The 19,671-nt window shown below is 36.2% G+C and overlaps 1 protein-coding gene across 1 annotated transcript; it reads right to left on the minus strand.

Annotated features, from left to right (window-relative positions):
• Positions 1-7,534: 7,534 nt before the first annotated feature.
• LOC140752411 (uncharacterized) lies at positions 7,535-18,935 on the minus strand. The gene is made up of 17 exons (XM_073086697.1): positions 18,482-18,935; positions 17,016-17,192; positions 15,863-16,031; positions 15,087-15,266; positions 14,495-14,671; positions 13,600-13,718; positions 12,992-13,133; positions 12,371-12,441; positions 11,607-11,826; positions 10,973-11,161; positions 10,311-10,408; positions 10,001-10,120; positions 9,446-9,604; positions 8,856-8,933; positions 8,434-8,505; positions 7,925-8,101; positions 7,535-7,643 (listed from the first exon to the last, which is right to left on the minus strand). The coding sequence occupies exons 1-17, from the start codon at positions 18,761-18,763 to the stop codon at positions 7,572-7,574; spliced, it is 2,502 nt and encodes an 833-aa protein (XP_072942798.1). The 5' UTR covers positions 18,764-18,935; the 3' UTR covers positions 7,535-7,571.
• Positions 18,936-19,671: the final 736 nt, after the last annotated feature.

Below are 19,671 nucleotides of genomic sequence, written 5' to 3' on the forward strand. Positions count from 1 at the left end.
GCGCGCCCCGAATCGACACACTACAATAAATTATTCATTTGGCAGGCATAATGTGCGATATATTATTAAAAGTTGGCATTTTTGTGTCGTGGAATCGATCGAGGTGGAAGCGGCCCTATAGTTTATTTATCGGTTCCGATTGCGCCGTCGACGTCTATATCGGTCAAGTATTCTCGTAATTATTAATAACTTAAGCGTGCTACGGCGCATTATCGCCGGTAATCGCGATTGTGAAAGAATATTGCACGCGCACTCATTTTAATGCAGTGGACGACATTCGTTAGCGTTCAACGTTCGTGTCTAACCGAACATCACGAGCGGGTACCGCAGTACTAAAAAATCTCACAAAAACGAATGGTAGAATTTGTCTTCCTAATCCATTCGGGCCTCGCCTCCTCGCATTACACAAACGAAGGGGAAAGGCAGGGGGGGCATTAACAGCTGATGGCGGGCGCAGGGGGCGTGGGGGCGGGGGCGACGACGTCAGGTGTCCGCTCAGCTGAGATTCGTCCGCGAGCGCTGCAGCCGCTGACTTGTAGCGAACGTACAATGACCTTTATTTGTTTATAATTTTTTTTAAGCACGTTGCTTATCTATCGTGTTTATAATTATGTAAAATATTGTTTGGTGTAAATGGTGTGTGTTTTTAATTTCAATGTACTTTATTACTGTTATAATTACATACACATACTCAAATTCTTATTTTAATTGTAATAGTAGGTACTTACAATTAAAATAAAATTGTGCTTTTACTTAAGAAATATATATTAATAAGCAAGGTTAAGCAAAAAAGCCGCAAGCAAGACCTGTGTCATTATACTTGGAAATAAATTTTCGCTATTTACTGTGATATAAATATTCCAAGGATAATGTATTCAAGTATAGTAGAAAAGGTGTAATAAAAAGATTTAGTTACCGAACAATGACCCCAGGGCTTAGCTTTTTAACACCATCTATCTCTTTCTGTAATCTAAGGCACAGGTAAGAAAGCCTTTGTATAGCTGTGCAGGTAAGAAAAGGGACGAATAATAAATATTTTATTCAAATATTCCTATGTAAATGACATCTTTTTCTAACGTCGTCGTTACCGAGTGGATATTACCATAAAATAAAAAGATTGAATTACATTACACTTTGTAATATCAATAGCGGGTTTATTGCAAGGGTTATTCGTCAAAAATCGTTATTATTTATTGAGTTTTACGTCTGACACTTTGGTTAATGTTATATTAATTCCAAATAATTATGAAAATTAATAAATAATAAAATCTTGTAATGTGCCGTGCATTATCTATAAATACATATCGTATTAGACGTTTTAACGCTTCTTAGTGCCGTATTTCCTAACATAAGGAGTAGGTATATGAAATGATATCATGTATTATCAGAAATAATCACGTTCTTTGATACATCTACACCACAAAGTACATCAATACCGTGAAAACTAAGATTACTAAGGTATTTTCCCTGTATTATGTAATCCAATTTGTTTTTAAAAAAGAACTAAGTACAAGAAAACTACGAAATGTCTAAATAGACACTGATTTACAAATAAATTACATGAATAAATAATGTGTTACAGTAACTTATGTGAAATGAAATTCTCATGATGAATTTGAATTTATACAACTCGACAAATTTATTATTTTTAAAATGTCCATTTTATAAAAGCACATGTTGATGTTACAAGGTGATATTATCGATAAAAAATCAATTTGGTATCAATCGGTATGTTATATAATAAATTTGACTAAATCAAAAGAAATATAATCAAGTATATTGCATGGATTTAATCTACATATGAAAAGTAATTATTTTCTCCTTAACATAATTATAAAACAAAATTAATTTAAATTATTGTTACTAAACAATAAATCACCATATTCCCGCACGATACATTTAAATCAACCATAAAACCGCTAAAAAGGACTAAACGAAAATTCACAAAAGAAAATTAAGTCATAATTGAAGGAGAAAGTATTTTAATGCTTGCAGCGCTTAATCCGCTGACGGGTTCCAAATATCTATGTCTCGGACGCGAGGAATTCCCTACCTATATACATATATACAGTCTGTTACGCTATCTACATACACATAATACCTATAATTACGTAGCACTCAGCTGTTTCTTGTTTATTTTTTGTTATATGACGTCATAATGTTTATGTTAATGAATGATTGATACTAATGATGTCCCACTGCTGGGTATGGGTTTAGAATGAGAATGGTTCTTCATATCGTCTACGATACAACTGATTTACATGTTAATATGAGGTCATGTTAGTCCTCGGGAGTAGGATCGTATCTGTGATCGGCTTCAGGTAGAACCTGTTCTATGGAGTTGGTTATAGATGTCCATGGGCGGCAGTGACAATTTGTCATCAGATGGACTGCACGCTCGTTTAGTAATTCAATTTCATCAAAAAACACGTAGTAATTATTTTAAGGTAAATGTGTTTTAATAAAAGAGTTTAATTAGAAAAAGGGAGTTATCCAAATAATCTCATTATTTTTTATTATTTACCCAACAAAAACTGAAAACTTATCTAACGTAATTGTAATTGAAATGTGTAAAACGTTATACTTCTTTCATTGCAAACTACTACACTATTACAAAATACTATTACAAAAAGCCCTTTTTGGAGTAGGTCTTAGTAAGTTTTTTGAATAATGTCTTGGAGAACATATTGCAAATTTTGCAATATTAACTGGCCAACTTCCGGGTTTAAAAAATCTGTTGCTTTTGTAACACTCTTAATTTTTCCAAAACGCCCTAAAAGAGGTTACTTCAAGTTGAGAATTATTATTCAAACCTAAAACCCAACTGCTACTAATGATTGCCTATGACACTCCCACAAGTATCCAACGGCACCATACACGTTACAACATATAACCCATCCGTCCATGCCAATATACCATAGGCATGCCAAAGGATGAGACATACAAACATACATTCCAAGATAGTAGAACACATTGTGGTTCGACTCCGGCGACCACACCTATTTCTGCATCATAACAGCAGCGTGGCAGCGTTAAACGCTGCTGTGATCTGGTTTGTAGGGTGTGGTAAGGGAGACATACTGTTCAGAGGCGTTCCAGCTTAGTCCTCAGGTGTAGCGCCGCATCTGTGGCAAGTCTCAGGTAGGACTACCTAATCTATCTGGGGTTGATTAAAGATGTCCATTGGCGGCAGTAGCCCTTACCGTCAGGTGGATTGCTCGTCTGCTACACCTATATTAAAAAACAAACATAATTACATACACTCGGAAAATATTATCCTCTAAAATCGGGTAAATTGTTATAAGAAGTCTATACTATACAATTTTAAATCAAAAAGGCAACAAAAGAGGTGTAAAGACAGTACAAACTATGCTAGTTATATTGATATGTACGTAGAAGCAGACATTCAACTATCTCTTCGGTTACAGGCTGTAACAAAATACGTAAGGTTAGTGCCGACAGATGGTAAGCGGCCGCTGGACATCCGTCAACAACGTCAGACAGGAAACTACATCTTAACTAACTTGAGGACTTGCACTCCACTTGGTTACCCACTGGATACTCTGGATAAAGTTATAATCACAATATTCCTTGATTATACGAAGTGATTCTTCCAAACCAAGAATGGTTTGGAAGATTTTTTTACAGAAATAATTCGTATTCTTAGTATTTTCTTTAACTTTTATAATATGGAGTAGTAGACGAGCACGCAGTCCACCTAATGTCAAGTGGCTACTATCGCCCACGGACATCTGTAATCAACCCCAGGTGACATTAGGTTCTACTTGAGGCCGCCACAGATGTGCCGCTGCATCAGTGGACTAAACTAAAATGTTTCAGAAAAGTATGCCTCCTTTACCACACCCTTCAAACCAGAACACAGCAGCGCTTAACACTGCTGTTGTGAGGCAGAAATAGGTGTGGCGGTGGTGCCGCCGAAGTCAAACAGAGTTATACCGAATTCAACAATATTCGTATTCTTAGTATGTAGAGTCATACTACATAAGTAAATACATCTTCATACAATAATTCGACATTGATCACAAAAATTGTTAAAGTAACGATATTTCCATGAATGTATAATTCAAATTAATGTCCCATCATTCATTCAGTGGGTGGGGGTACGGGGTGGGGGCACTTTTTGTATAAACAGACTGTCGCTTCACAAACTAGTTTTTAATCAAACACTCCAAAGGCTAGAGTTCTGATGCAAATATCTGAATCGATGCTTAATTAGAAATGTTTCTAGTGGATTCAATTATGTCGCTGGGTTTTTGGTCCTTTTAAAAGGACAAAAATGTATACGCCAAGTTTTGCGGCTAATAAATGCTTTACGATTTTTTTTTTAAATGTAGGAGTAGCAGACGAGCATGCAGTCCACCTGATGGTAAGTGGCCACTGCCGCTTATGGACATCTGTAATCAACAGCAGATAGAATTAGATATTCCTACCTGAGGTTGGCCACAGATGCGCCGCTGCCCCTGAGGACTAAGCTGGAATGCCTCGGAAAATACTGTCTCCCTTACCACACCCTTCAAACCGGAACACAGCAGCGCCTAACACTGCTGTTATTAGGTAGAAATATGTGTGGTGGTAGGTAATGTTCTTAGTTCGATTTTTTGTTAAGCCTTTAATTATGTTTGGTACTCGTGCTGTAGTTTTAGTGGGACGGTGCGCTAGTGATGCCAAATATTCGTATCCGCACATATCTAAAAAGGGATAATGACTCGATATTGTTATAAAGTACATTACTTTATAACAATATCGAGTCATTATCCCTTTATATCATTATATAATCTTTATAATGAGTAAATGATTGTGATCCGAAACCGATGCGTATTATAAACGCTAATGATTCGTATTTGTATCTTGTTTCGCGGAACATTTTTATCATCCGACACATCATTGCTCCAAACATTCAGTATATATCTACAATGTCTCCCTCTTCATCCTTCCCCTAGCGCGTCTAAATAGCTAATAAACAAGATTTCAAAAAATATGCTGTAAGTTTTACGCCGTTTTACAGTAAAAATACCTTACCACACCTTTTCCATGTGTTGCCATCACGTTAATAACTAATTCGCCTGAAATATATTTGCAATCAGTTCTAAGAATAAATGTGTAACAGAATACGCCATCATTCATTCATTCGGACGGGTGGGGTTGGGAAAGGGGGTAGGGGGTGGCGGGCGGCTCGCATTTGTATAACACCGCTCGGGTCGGTCTAGACACGTATGTTTGACTAACTTTTTAATGAAAAACTGGCTAAAGGTGTACAGTTCATTTAAAAAATATACACAGAATACGGATTTAACCATTAGGACATGTCGTACTGCGTTTTCCACAGTTAAGATCAGTATCACACTGCTAAATGAAAATTTGTAGACGTCATATACCTTTGAAAACATAAGGTTGCACAGGCCTTACAATAACAAGTTTTCTTTTCCTCGTAAGATTTTTCATTATTATTATTTTCGAAAAATAAATCGTATGTATATGTCTTTAAAAACAGAGTTTCCACTGTTTGCGCTGATTTTTAATTAGCACGAGAAAATCGGTTCCTCGTTACGACGTAATCCGCATTCAAACGTTGATTGAATTCAAATATTTGCTTAGGAGGGTTCACTTTTTCCTTGATTATCTATGCAGAGCGAAATAAGGTTATTTTCGTACTGATAATTTAGGTAGGTATATATTTTAAACAGCTATCAAAGATTGGATTTTGTGAACAATTAAAGAATTTGGAACGCCTTTCATGTATAAATAAGGTGCTAATGAGTCTACTTTAAATAGTACATACGATACCAAAACTTGTCAAGAAATAATAACACGTAGTACATGTAAATTATTATTATTAAAACATTTTTTTTGTTAGATGAATATTGAATAACAAAAAGCAATACCTTTCAGGCTATAACAGTTGAAATGTCTATAACAATCCTGTGAATACCTACGTAGTTAGAAAAGTGGTCGCGAATCGATAGCGCGTGCCGAATTTAAACTGTGTCCCCGCCATTTTTGCTGGATCTAATGAACTATTAAACTGCAATTTGGCTGCGCGATGGCGGGTAGATGGCGCTATGCGCAAGTATTGATCGCGCACTGGGGGCCAAGTTCTGTACGAGTTTTGCCAAGTCACGGAATGTATTGCCAGCTATTGTGGCGAAAAATGAGGGGGGTCTAGATGGGACACTAAACGGCCCCCAGCGCTTTGAACGCTGCCATTCGGTGCGTTTGCGTTCCAATTTCGAATACAGCCGTTTGACTGCTTACGTACTCACTTTTAATGGTGCTTCGGTTGACGTGCGGCGCTCAAGATCGCATTAATTTTTAATTAAATTTTTAGTATAGGTTTATGGTAATGCCGGCGCTTACAGTTATAATGATTATTTTATGTTAAAATGGTACAAGTCATTGTAGTTCAAATAGAATAAAATAACGTACCTATTAAGTATTCCATTGCGCAAGTCGATAATGATTAATCATACTAATAACTTGACAGTTATTAGAAAATTATTGCTTTAATTGCGCTTGATGAACGGACCACTAAAGATAGCAAAAGCAGTAACCATCTGAACTTAAAACAAATTACTTTGCGTTATCGGTACATCTCATGTTATTTTGTTCCCTAAATTAGCTTTTATAAACAGGTTAATTGCACCGGATCGTACCGCTACTATTACTAACGCCATCTAACGTCGGTATCGTAAGTTAAGGGTGAAGCGCCATCTATTGAGCTAAGTTTACACTAAATAGTTGAAATGTATTGCAGATTTCATAAAAGTATGTCAGAATTACAATAGATGGCGTTGGTATAACAGAAGTCCCGAGCTTGCAGTATTGTTACAAAAACGATAACGATATTACAATTATTTTTCTAAGTGTATAAATAGGTCTATCATTACTTACACATGGTTAATGTGATATATTTTTTTCACATTAAGTGTTTATACATTATGTGATTATAGTGCACCGGAGTCGCGGAGTTTATAAGAATTCTAATAGATGGCGCTTATAGTATTATCAGATTTGTTACATTAATTCTGTACATGTGTGAAATTATTAATAAAAATGCAAACATTGAAAAGATTCACTTATTTAATAATTATTAAAACATACCCCACTGATACAAAAATGCAAAATAAATTAAATGTGTACAATTTAAAATGTTTCTTGTTATCAATATAAAAAGAAAATCTAAAAATGTATTCATCGAATATTGAGCGTTGAAAAATATGAATACTTATTTTAAGTTTCAAAATGGATATAAAACATTGTCTTTGTGTTTATTACAGATTAAAAAAAATGACGGCATTTCTATTCGCTCGTTATTTCCGTTTCATGAAGGAATAAATAAATAATCCGTCATATTTATTTCGACAAGTTTATGTACCTATTTACTCCTATACACAAAAGAGGAAACCAACTCCGCGTAGTATTCGATACTTGAAGGGTTTGTATAAAATTTGAATTTCTTATTATAAGACCTTATCTACGACGCCATGGAAAATTATCATTGGCGTCGTAAATATGGTCTCCCTCACACTTGAGAATCTTAATTTCGGCCTATTTTAGCGACTGGGTAATTCATTGTATCGTACGGGGTAAGTAAGTTGGTTGCCACGATCCCAGGAGTAGAGTTCCTAAAACAAATAATTAATTAATTAAAATTAAGGAAGGTATTCTTAATATTAAATTAAAATTTTGTGGATGCCGATAATGAGGAGTAAGCAAGACATCTTATCTTTTTAAAATATCCCGATGAAAAGTAACGCGGGAACTTTAGTTGCGGTTACTTTCCGTAAGTCGTCAAGAGATGGCGCCACTAGTATGTTAATCATGCTATCAATTTCTCGTCATCTCTCTGCACATTGGCTCTGAACTGCAACTACGGGAGTCCTCCTTTACCAAATCAGTATTATACCTTATGGGTGTGGTCGTATCCCAGCTGTGTGGTCTTCCTGAAGGGGTTGGTGAACTGCAGCGCGACTTCCACTGGCTTGCTCTGGTACAGATCGATGGCCACCGTCACCTTGCTGTCGCGCTCCGTTGCCGACTCCAAGGCATATAGCACGCCACATACTATGAACATTTCACCTACCTACAAAATAATATGAATAGTTAGTAAAATTACATCAGATAATAAAAAAATATGAGAAGCAACAGAAATTTATAAAATAATCACTCGGCTTATATAAAAATTAGATTTGAAATTTTTAACCAGGGCAACCCTGGGATATTTATAACCAGTTTTAAATAGAACATGTTTTGCCTTAAGCCGCTCACAGATATGTTGCCATTTCTGAGGAATTTATATGGTTGTCTCATAATATTATGTATATCATATACACACATATACAGTATATGTGTCTGTTTTGTGTTTGGGTGTTAGTGCACTCGTTTTTACGCGTGTGCTGAGAATATATTACTTACTTGTTTGTGATTTAACGAAATATTCCAGATATAATCAATGTTCAGATCGTCCTTGTTTGGGTCGAAACTTAGCTGAAATGAAAATAGGTAAGAGATGCGTTAAAAAAAACAAACACTTATAAGTATACTAGCTGAGCCGGCAAACCTGTTTGCATATAAAAAAATATTAAAGGTGAACAACCTTATCACTTAGGGGTATGAAAAATAGATAGTAGCCGATTCTAAGGCCTACTGAATATGCATATAAAATTTGGTGAAAATAGATAAAGCCGGTTCGGAGGAGTACGGTAACTAACATTGTGACACGAGAATTTTATATATAAGATTTCAATTGATTTAATATTTTATTCAAAAGCTGATATTTGTGCCAAGCATTATATGATCATTATGGTCGGATATATGTAATTCTAATTAAGCCTTACCTTAGCAACAGCTGTATTGTTAGATCCTTCGATAGAATAAATGGCCCATAAGCCATTATCGTCTGCGCTGAAGTCGACCTAAAGTATTAAATAAAATTTATTTCACACATTCTAGGTCTACAAACGTTATTATACAAATGAATGAATAAATAAAAAAAAAACTAAAATATTTTTTTTGGTAATGCGTCTTTACTGGGGGCTAATTTTACCCCACCCCTCAAACTATAACCCAGGAGCGCCTAATGCTGTTGTGTCTTATAAGATATGGATAAATATGTGGAATATAAATATGTGGAATGAGCTTCCTCGTGAGGTATACCTGGAGCGGTATGACATGGGGGCTCTTCAAAAAAGGTGCAAAGAGGGTTCTCATACAAAGCCGGCGATGCATTGGCGACTCCTCTGATGTTGCAAATGTCCATAGGCGGCGTTGACTACTTTCCATTAAATAGCACGTCTGCCCAATTGTTAGGTAAAACAATAAAAAAAATTGGTATGGCGAAGGTGCCGCTGGAGTCGAACCACAAAGGGTTCTATCACCTTGAAAACCTTTTATAAGGATTGATGCAGCTAAGTAAAATTGTAATCACCTGATTATGCTGAGAGGTGTACAGCCTGCCATCAGCGTGTGGCAAGTGGACCGATTTGATCCTGCTCTGCGTGAGGTCGTACCGGATGATGTCCCCGGGGTTCCCGGACTCGTTGGCTTGGTAGAAGAACGACCCGCTGTACACTATGTGGCCGTTGCCCTGGTTTGTATATGGGTTAAGATTTTATTTAGGGCAGGGAAGGGAAATATTTAACTGAATTTGGAAACACACTTCGTGCTTATTGATGAAGGGAAATATTTATAATAAAATCTTTATTAAACAAGTTCTTGATCCCTTAAAGTTACTAAAGATATTAAGTTATCATTTTATAAACACTAAGGAAGATAAATATACGCGTTTACAATTTACGTTGTACGTAGTACTTTACAGTGTACGTTGCCAATAAATCTCCTACAATCTTTTACAAAATAGAATAGCTCTTATTGCGAAGATTATTTTAGTAAGTGATAGTCATCAATAGATAAATAATAGACAAATAAATTAAGATATTATTTTGAAAGTACAGATACATTAAATATTTTTTGTTGCACTTACATAGAAAGGTTTCTGAAGCTTATGGAATTCATCCACGTGGTCTGCCTTGAAGCTGGATTTAGTCCTGTATTCCCGAAGTCGCTCCACATCATTTTCTTGAGTCGTCCAGAGCTTCTCTTTCTGATAAATTAGAGATTAAATATATATATTATAAAACACTATCTAAATTACAGAATAACCCAATTATGATGTTAAAAATTCCTTCTTTTGATAAAAAATCTTATTTTGATAAAGAAATACCTAAACGTCTAAACGAATGCAAATAAATAGATAATAACTATGAATGAATGAGTATGGTTTCATTTCCTACCTGGTTTTCAGACGCATTCGAGTCTCTTAACCACGCTCCGAACAACTCGTCCTTGTAGCGATGGTACACTGGCTTACCAATAGCATACAGTTGACAATCTGGAAATATAAAGGTCAAATTCTGTTTCCTAAAAATATGTTATTTTCCTATCATAAAGGTTCCATTTGTACTGGATGCTCCATAGCATCCAGTTACATACACACGTCTGTGTAGAAGTCACATCGTCAAGAAGAGAGCACAAATCTTTGCAATATTTGGCTGAAAAAATTACAAACTAATTCAGGAAACTTTTTCTTACAGTAAAGGTGGTGGTGTGTTGAACGTTCTTCCATGGGATGTTAATTAAATCCTCAACATTAACGGAATGTATTTCAAATTAGCTATTGGTGATAATTATCCAACAAATCTAGAACAATTATGGCCGTGTGGAGGAATCCAGTTTCCCAAGCAAGGCATTTAGGTTTAAATCTAAAATTTATGAATATTAATTGTAATTGATAATTATGCGACGGTCATGTGCAGAATAAAATTATGGAAGGTCTGGTGCAGTCGATAATTTGCTTAATGACTGCAAATACTCAAAAGCCTACGCGTCTAAATACGCGCTTCCATGCATCGAAATATGCTATTTTTCCTGTACCCTTTCTCCAAACAAAACTCACTGGTATTCCGCCTGGGCTTATACCCAGTAGTGGAGTTCATAGAGGAGATGAGCAGCAGCGCGCGGTCGCAGCGCGGGCAGGACGGGCAGCGCTGCACGTGACACAGTTCTTCATATGACGTGAGGGTCGGCGGCCGGGAGCCGTACTCCATGGGCTGTTGGACTTGAGTGTGCTGGTTGGGTCCTGGATCTGAAATTATGTATAATGTGTCTAATACGTGTCTATGCCAGTCAGCAACATGCCAATGTTAAATTGAAAAGACTCATAACAGAAAGTGTGAAAGTACTCGTACCATAGTTAAAACTTGGGTCATAATTGCAATACTCATATATTTCTAGGCAGTAGAATTATTTTATAACTTTCCTTACAACAGTAGCATAGCGCCGTATTGTATTTAGTGGATGTGGCCGATTCGAGCATTAACTGTATCGATGAATTTCATCTTACTACTGACAGGAGCTGTCCTCTGGGATCGACTTAATGTAGCCCTCCTGATCTATATGGTGTTCACTAATACGCCGGTGTTAACGTGTGTGTGTGTGTGTCACTGTATTGACATCAGCAGTTGCGCTAGCAACCGCCACGCTAATAACTGCTACTTTTATTACATAAAAAACAACAATGTCGAACATACACATTAACCGAATATGTCCCTTCACAGTTTGGTTATTGAGCTCGTTCTTCGCGACACAACTGTACTGCCTCAGGTCATGTTCCCTTATCCCGGGGACCTCCAGCCTCATGATCCACCGCCAGGGGTCTCCCGTGGTGGCCACCTCGGTTTTGTACCGAGGACCTTCGATGGTAACGCCGTCGCACTCCCAGGCGAGGACTGGTTCTGGCCAGGCTTGGACCTGAGAGAAAATAAAATATTTCTTTAGTTAAGTTTAACACATTTTCCAGTTAAAGTCGTGTGTGAATGAGTGTGCGTCAGCGCGTGTGTGTACGTGAATGTGTGTATGTGGGCGTGTGCGCATGCATGTATGTTTGTGTGTGTGCGTGTTTGCGTACTTACTTACGTGCTAGAAACTAATAGTCAGTCAGTGAGGATGTTTGCCCTACAATAATATGTTGATTAGGTTTGTACTCTGATGAAAAATCCAAATTTGTGACCATCAGGAGTAACCGCTGAGGCCACCTTTCTTCCAAGTCTTTTTTCCTTCTTACTGACTAGACTATAAGTTATTAATAGACTGCGGTATCAAAATTACATTACATTTATATTTTTATACATAACTCACACTTATTTTAAAATGCACAGTTAAGTTTCAGTGAACATGCGTGCGTGCGTGACTGCACTTGGGTTAATTTTAGTAAAATAATATAAGCTGTGTGTTAATAAGTAGGTTAACAATATACATAACAATTTTATTTAGTTGTTCACAAAATTTTTCGTACCTCACATTCGATCTTGGCTGTTTTGTTGAACACGTAGACCACATTATTTGGTACCCTTATGTAAGGGCTGACTGTAAAGTAAAATATTGAGCTTAGATTTTTTTGGCGAAATAAGCTTGCTGACATAGCTCTCAAAATTAGCGACCTGAAGTGGCAATGGGTCGGTCATATCGCTCGTAGGACCGATGACTGAATGGCACGAAAGGTCCTCAAGTGCCAACCACGCTTAGACAAAATGAATACATGTCGCCCCTCGATCATGTGAACCGACGACCTGAAGAGGACGTTGTAAAACCGCTAGTTTCAAAGGGTTCCACCGTTTGGATGGCGCCAATTAGGGGAGGCTCATGGATGGATGGAAATTATTTTGAAATAATTATTTTCAATTTCAATTAATTCAATTAATTTCAATTTCAATTTAAGTTCAATTTTTTGAGCGTAATTATTAAATTTTTATTTGATTGTTGACAAGATTAAACTGTATATCTATTTCAAACCACTGCATCTCAGGGAAACCAGTACGATATTCATTACAAAAATCGTTTATACAGAGAAATTTGAAAAGAGCTAAAATATACCGGTTATGTATGTTATGTTGTTATGTTCTACTAAGATACATACAATGCACCTCTACGTCAGTGGTCTGGTTGGCAGGTGGCAGCATACCATTGTTGGCCAGACACACGTATTTGCCAGTATGCCAGCGAGACACGTTTGGGATGTTGAGGACGTGACCGCTGACTGACGCATCGCGCCACGAACCCTGGAAGATCAAAATGTAATGTAAGTTATATAAAGTAATGTAATCACTGATGCAGTTCATGTTTTTGGTATGAGATCTAGATGATGTTAAGTGGTAACTGAATAATATGAACGCTTGTCAACAAATCATACAGTAGTTGATGGCACCCTACTAAGTATTTCATGTGCTGTTATGATCTGATCTGAAAAGTGTGGTAAGGAAGACATTCTACCCTCGATTTTTTACTTAGTATTCAGAAATAGCTACGCTTTTATCCGACTTCTTATCCGATTTAAATCAAAAGGATTTTATTCATCATGATCGCCTTTCATCATGATCTATTGATTTCTGTTACATAGTTATCATATATGAACATAGATAGAGCCCTGAGACAGACGTACAGATAGCGGAAGCTAATAGGGTTCCGTTTTTACCTTTTGAGTACGGAAGCCTAAAAAGGGTGTTTAAGTTAAATATGTAATTCTACCTGAATGATAGGAGTACCGTCAGCTCTGCGCCACTCGATGGTGGGTTCTGGAAATCCTTTGGGGTTACAGTCCATGCGCATTGTGTCCCCTTCCCGGACTATGAGTCTTGGGTTATCCACTGCAAGTAAAATATATTAAAATGTACGTAGCTATTTACTATTTACTAGAAAAAGAAATGTTTGAATATCGAGATGAATTAGATGATTTGTTTCTTTTTTGGCAGTTTGGCTAATATTTCGGTGAACGATTTTAAAGAAGTAAAAAGGTCTTCTTTTTCTGAGAAAATATTTATTAGCACATGGAGAAGTTCGTTGAATGTCATCAATAAAAAGTCACAATATAATAAAATAAATGTACATATATATATAATAAATGTACATATGTATATCACCATCCATATTTTTATTAATTGCAATTAAACGACACTGAATTAATTAATCATTCGCATTCAGTGACCTACAATCGTCGATTAGAATTTTTAAAAATTTTTTTAACTCAAATGATGGATTTTTTCACAAGTTACAGTGTTTTCAGGTTTCACACATGACGGACAGGAATTTTTTTGACCTATTTTGGTGTTTTTTCCAATTCTATTGCAGTAAATCAATTTTTAAAAAGTATGGAATTAATCTCCATTAAATTATCTCGACAATAGTATGCAAAATATCTTGATTCCGTGAACTATCAAGGCTATAATAATAAAAATAGCCGCCAAAATGAAGCGAAAAAAATTTTCGATCGTAAAGCACTCTCTGATGCTTCGCATCATGAGTCGTGCAAAATGTTATTATTTAAAGGCTTAATCTCTTCAAAGAATCATAAACGCAACAAAGAAACACCAGAAAACCAACCAAAAAAACCAGAGCAAAAATATAATTTCCAAATTCCACTTACGTGCAAAGCTCGGTGGTATGAACAGCTGATTTTCTTTGGTGTAGTTGTAGATGGAGAGACCAGGTCTGCCGGCTGCGCCATCGCGCCCGTCATTACCACGTTGTCCCTTAGGGCCTATAGGTCCACGATCGCCCTTTGGACCACGGATGCCTGGTGGGCCTTGAGCTCCTGGTCTGCCTGGATTCATTAAGTCATTTTTTTTGGCTGATGACCTTTGGCCACTGATATTTCAGTAGTATGAAGTTGTGAAGTGAAGAAGTGAAATGCTACAAAGTCTAAAGATTCAATTTTGAAATATAAGAGGACGATTTAAATAAATATAACTGATTAACATGTCTTCAACATTAAAGGAAAACGTTGCGACAAAACACACATCGTTGGGAATTTTCTATAAAGTTTCTACGAGTATGTGAAGTCTATCAACTTGTACTTAGCAACCATGTCGTCTCCTTGGCAATGTTTACCTACGCTATAAATTTACAAAGATTTGAATCTGCTTAATTACACATTCTTCTATATCGGTCCTAAAACAGTAGCTTCTAATATTCTTTTTCTTGTACTGTTTAGTAACCTTATTTAAATTATCTCTTACCATCTTTTCCATCCTTCCCATTTTTCCCTGGGCTACCATCCTTGCCAGGGATACCGTCACGGCCGTCCATGCCCGGGGCACCATCAGCACCGTTTCTACCTGACAGTCCATCCAGACCTGGTTCTCCTGGCACACCATCTCTGCCATCGAGGCCAGGATTACCAGAAAAGCCTCGTTCTCCTACGAATCGAATGAAGTTGTGGATTAGATCACAGTTAAAATTAATACTCGTATATTAAAACAAATTACAATTACCACTATAAGCTTAAAATATTATCTTCCCCTTATTTATGTATATCATATGCTATGATAAAATATCCTTTCTTAGTGCGTATCTACGTAGTTTGGGAAAATCGTATTTTGTTTCAAGATCCATTGCTCACTGTACATTATTATCTGTTAATCATCTTCATTTTTTTCGGTATAATGAAGGTATACGATATTTTAAAAGTTACATTAAATCCTACTTTACTGAAAGTTTAACTGTTCCTCTGACTATTTTGCTCAAAGAATTGGTATAGCAATTCAGAGAGGAAATGCTGCCAACGTCTTGGGAACCTTGCCCAAAGGCAGTGATGGTGACAATTTTTTATGGTAGTGTTTTTGTTTTTATATTTTTGTTTTTCATTTTTGTATATATGTAAATGTTGTAAATAAGTTGTTTTATATTTACTTATAGTTTATTTTATTATATTTAATTTTCTATAAGTTTAATTATAATTATAAATATTTTTCAGTTAATAAAAAAATATTTTAATCCTCTGACTTTTATATACCTTTGGGACCTGGTGGTCCTCTAAGCCCCGCGTGTCCGGGCGTACCAGGTGCTCCAGCGTCGCCTCTATCACCCTTAGGTCCGGGTAGACCGGTCGGACCCTTTGGCCCTTGGACACCAGGCGGGCAGTACTTCTGGGTGGCTTTGCAGAAACCTTGCACGACATTGTACTGCGAAAATATAGCAAAAGGTTCAAAGGTTATGTAAAGGTTAAACAAAAAACTGACTGCATCTGTGTTTGTCCGTCCGTGAATGCACGTTTACATACTCGTGTTTTTTATTATGCGAGAAGCCGTTAGATCTGGCATCTCAGGGGCGTCATAGATCATATTTTTAAGTCAGGAGGCCATCTTTCCAGTTCTTTTCGTGTAGTCTGTGTTTCAATTTAGGTTTTAAAAATCAGGTCTTATTATTACTTATCGTAGCATTGAACGAAGAAATTATGCTAAAGTAGCAGAACAAAAAGACAGAGAAGAACTAGAAGTATTTCAATTTTTGCCTTGTTACTCTTTAAACAAGAAATCAGGGCTAGGCAAAAATATATGTGTCGATTGATCTGATTACAAACAGAACAACGTGCTTATTTGTAGCACATTGTAGCACACATTCTTTTATATTTAACTTAAATCCGGATTATCCCAGTACATTATATATGACTAGAGTTGAAGCCATAAAAAATAATTAATTTTTGTCGCATTGTTTCCTGTGTAGTTTTTACAGTATCTACATAATTATGACCAATATTAATTTTCAAGTTATGGTAAGACAATAATTGTGCCCCTTATCAGTAAATAAATAGTAAATCAATTAGATATTTTGCCCACCAAATATCCAAATTTAAGAATGTTTGTTATTACAAATTTTCAAATTTAGATTTTTGATACATTTGGTTTTGCATCGATCGCATCTGTGATTGACTTAAGAAGTTCAATCGTATTTGGAATTAATTATAGATGTCTATGAGCAATATTGACTACTTATCTTACCATCAAAATCATAAATCATCTACTTACTAAAAAGCAAAGAAGAAAATTCTGATACAACACATCTGAATCAAATTTTAGGCACTTAATATTAAATATCGTTATAATTTTCTTCAGATTATAAAAGTGTTAAATTGTAAAACGTATTTATAATTCTCATTAGTCACTTACAGGAACTCTTGAATAGCTGGTAAGCCACACCCAAGTGTCACCACCTGGCGCTGGACCCTTAGCGCCAGTTTTCCGCATCTCCGCAGCATCCTTCTCTTCCAGCTCTGCTCTCATCTTAGGGTTGAAGAACTCCACGTGGGGTGCCACTGTGTTGTCTTCTTGAACTGGTGACGGTTTCTGAATTAAAATTTTATTTGCGTGAAAGTTTTATCAATACCAGTTTAGCCAATTTCAAGGATCGCCAATATTGACCGCTAGAAAAGCCCAATTACTTTTATGTTGCATATAATACCAAAAAAGAGATGTAAGTTCAAAATCAAAGATTTGTTTATTTAGTTGGACTAAGTAAACATATTATGTGTAGAGCAATGATATGTGACGGGTTATAACGCTTATGTCCTTGGGGATAACTTATCAGTTATTGACCTCAGGTAGATTCCTATTCCAGAAATTCAGCGTCTTCATAGGTTTACCGTAAATTGAATCGTGTAGTGAATTTTATTCAGTTGATATTGAAAGCATTTGATGACTTTGACTTAAACAAATATTACAAATTATATTATTCCTTGTTTTAACAATGAAGTAAAACATCCTGAGAAAACCTACATGATCGAGAGTTCTGTAAAAAAATCTCAAAAGTATGTAAAGTCTTGAAATCCGCACTTGACCAACGCGATCAACTATGCCCTAAACTTGTCTTACGAGAAGACTTGTGGTTATCGGTGATATAGTGTTTGAAGATAATAGGCTAAACAAATACAATGCATAAGAAGAAAAAGTGCAAGAAGTGTGCTTTATGTGGAGAGCAAAATGGAGCTGGAAATAGACTTCGGTGCCAAGCCAAGTGCTCCTCAGTGGTTTCCACTCAAAAAATCAAAGGTCAATCATAATTAACAATGTTGTTTTGGGTTGAGAGGAAATAAAGTTGCTGGATAAACAATAATTTTGATAGGACATCTGGTAGATTGATTTTTTTATTCTTAAGAAATCGGAATTCTTTTGGATTTTGTGGTTATGGTAAATAACACAATGGTACAATAAAAAAATAATTAGTATGGTACAAGAGAAACTGTTAAATTAAAATAGTGATTAATTTGTTGTACAATATTATCCCCAGATAGGACCACTCCTTCTCTTCTCAGGGATTTCGTAGATGAGTACGGGGCTTAATGCAGACGATAAGTAGCAGGATATTTTTGCTTTATTTATTCATTTATAAGGGAGTACTATGTTTAGCAGTAGACTTCTATGCTGTGATGAATGGTTATGTCGACTAATTCTGCGCAAAATATACTTGTTTCAATCTGAAATAGATCCCTCCTTATATCCCTTGTCCTTTTAGGTAGGAATAGGGTTACAGCACGCGATAATTTGAGGTGCTAAAATCGCGTTTTTTACTTCATACATACAAAAATATTATATAAAACGACATATTGCCAATTTTACGGCTAAATTTCTACCAGTACCAGCATTGCATCCCTTTTCAGTCTTCTTGGCGTAGGCTCCGTTGCTTTACTCAAATAAGCCTCGATAGTTTCTTCTAAGTGATCCTGCATGACGCTTTTCATTAAACTTCTAGCTTCCTTATCCAGAACTTCTTTAAGCTCCACATTTCCCACGTAATTGTACGTATGCACGAATAACGACAAAACTGCGCACACGCAGGCAAACACTGAAAGTTTCCTACAACAAGAACTTTCCACTACACATTCAGTTGATATTTTCCGTTTCACCTTTTCCGGCTTCATCTTTACATTGTTCACTTTTTACACCAAAACGTTAAAACCAATCACAGCAACTTTTTTCGAATATTTGTCACTTTTGGCATCGATGAATGGGCCGTCTATATCGAAATCAGTTCTCCCGTCCGTGTGTAAGTGTAGTAGCTGATATTGTTAGCGGGTTACTGAGTTATCTGAATATAATCCGGACAAATATGGGTCTTCCGGTACGATACGAGTTGCACAAGCGCGCACAACGATAACCAATTGAGTCCCGGGCTATTAGCGCGATGAATTCAATCACATTCGACAGCAGGATTGAGCTGTCTCAAGATGTTCTCACACTAGATGCTTTATTCTATATTTCATCTTAATTTTAATTCTATTCATAATTATATTAATTCATCAATAATATAATTATGAATTCATCAATTCATCCTTTAATTCATCAATACAGAGGAATTATAAACGTTTGAGAGATCTCCATTTTATTTCTTGAAGGTACGTGAAGTCTACCAATCTGAACTTGGTGAACCTGGTGGCGAGGGATTTTTATTTGCAAAGTAACGTGATTATTCTCATCTTCTTTTATGTTTTCATGTATTATAGTACATTAATACATACATATCGTCATTTATTACTATTAAGATTACGTTAAATTGTATTTTGTTAAACTACTCGCACTTCTAACAAATCTTAAGTTGATAAAAAGTACGAAGTTCTTCTGAAAATATAATTCCTTGGTAAGTTTAATATACAAATTAAAAAAACGCTTTTTACATTCACAGCCCCACATTAGGATTCCCTGTATCGTGGGTGCTATGGACACACACAGAGACAAATACACAAACACCCAGACCCAGAAACAGAAATCTAAATTCATCATTTAGAAATCTGTCTGGCCGGGGATCGAACCCCTTTGCGCGTCAGACCGG

The sequence above is a fragment of the Epargyreus clarus genome, unplaced genomic scaffold (assembly GCF_041222505.1).
Source record: "Epargyreus clarus isolate Ecla_fem2 unplaced genomic scaffold, WU_Ecla_fem_2.2 ptg000024l, whole genome shotgun sequence".
In the NCBI taxonomy this organism is placed as follows: Eukaryota; Metazoa; Arthropoda; class Insecta; order Lepidoptera; family Hesperiidae; genus Epargyreus; species Epargyreus clarus.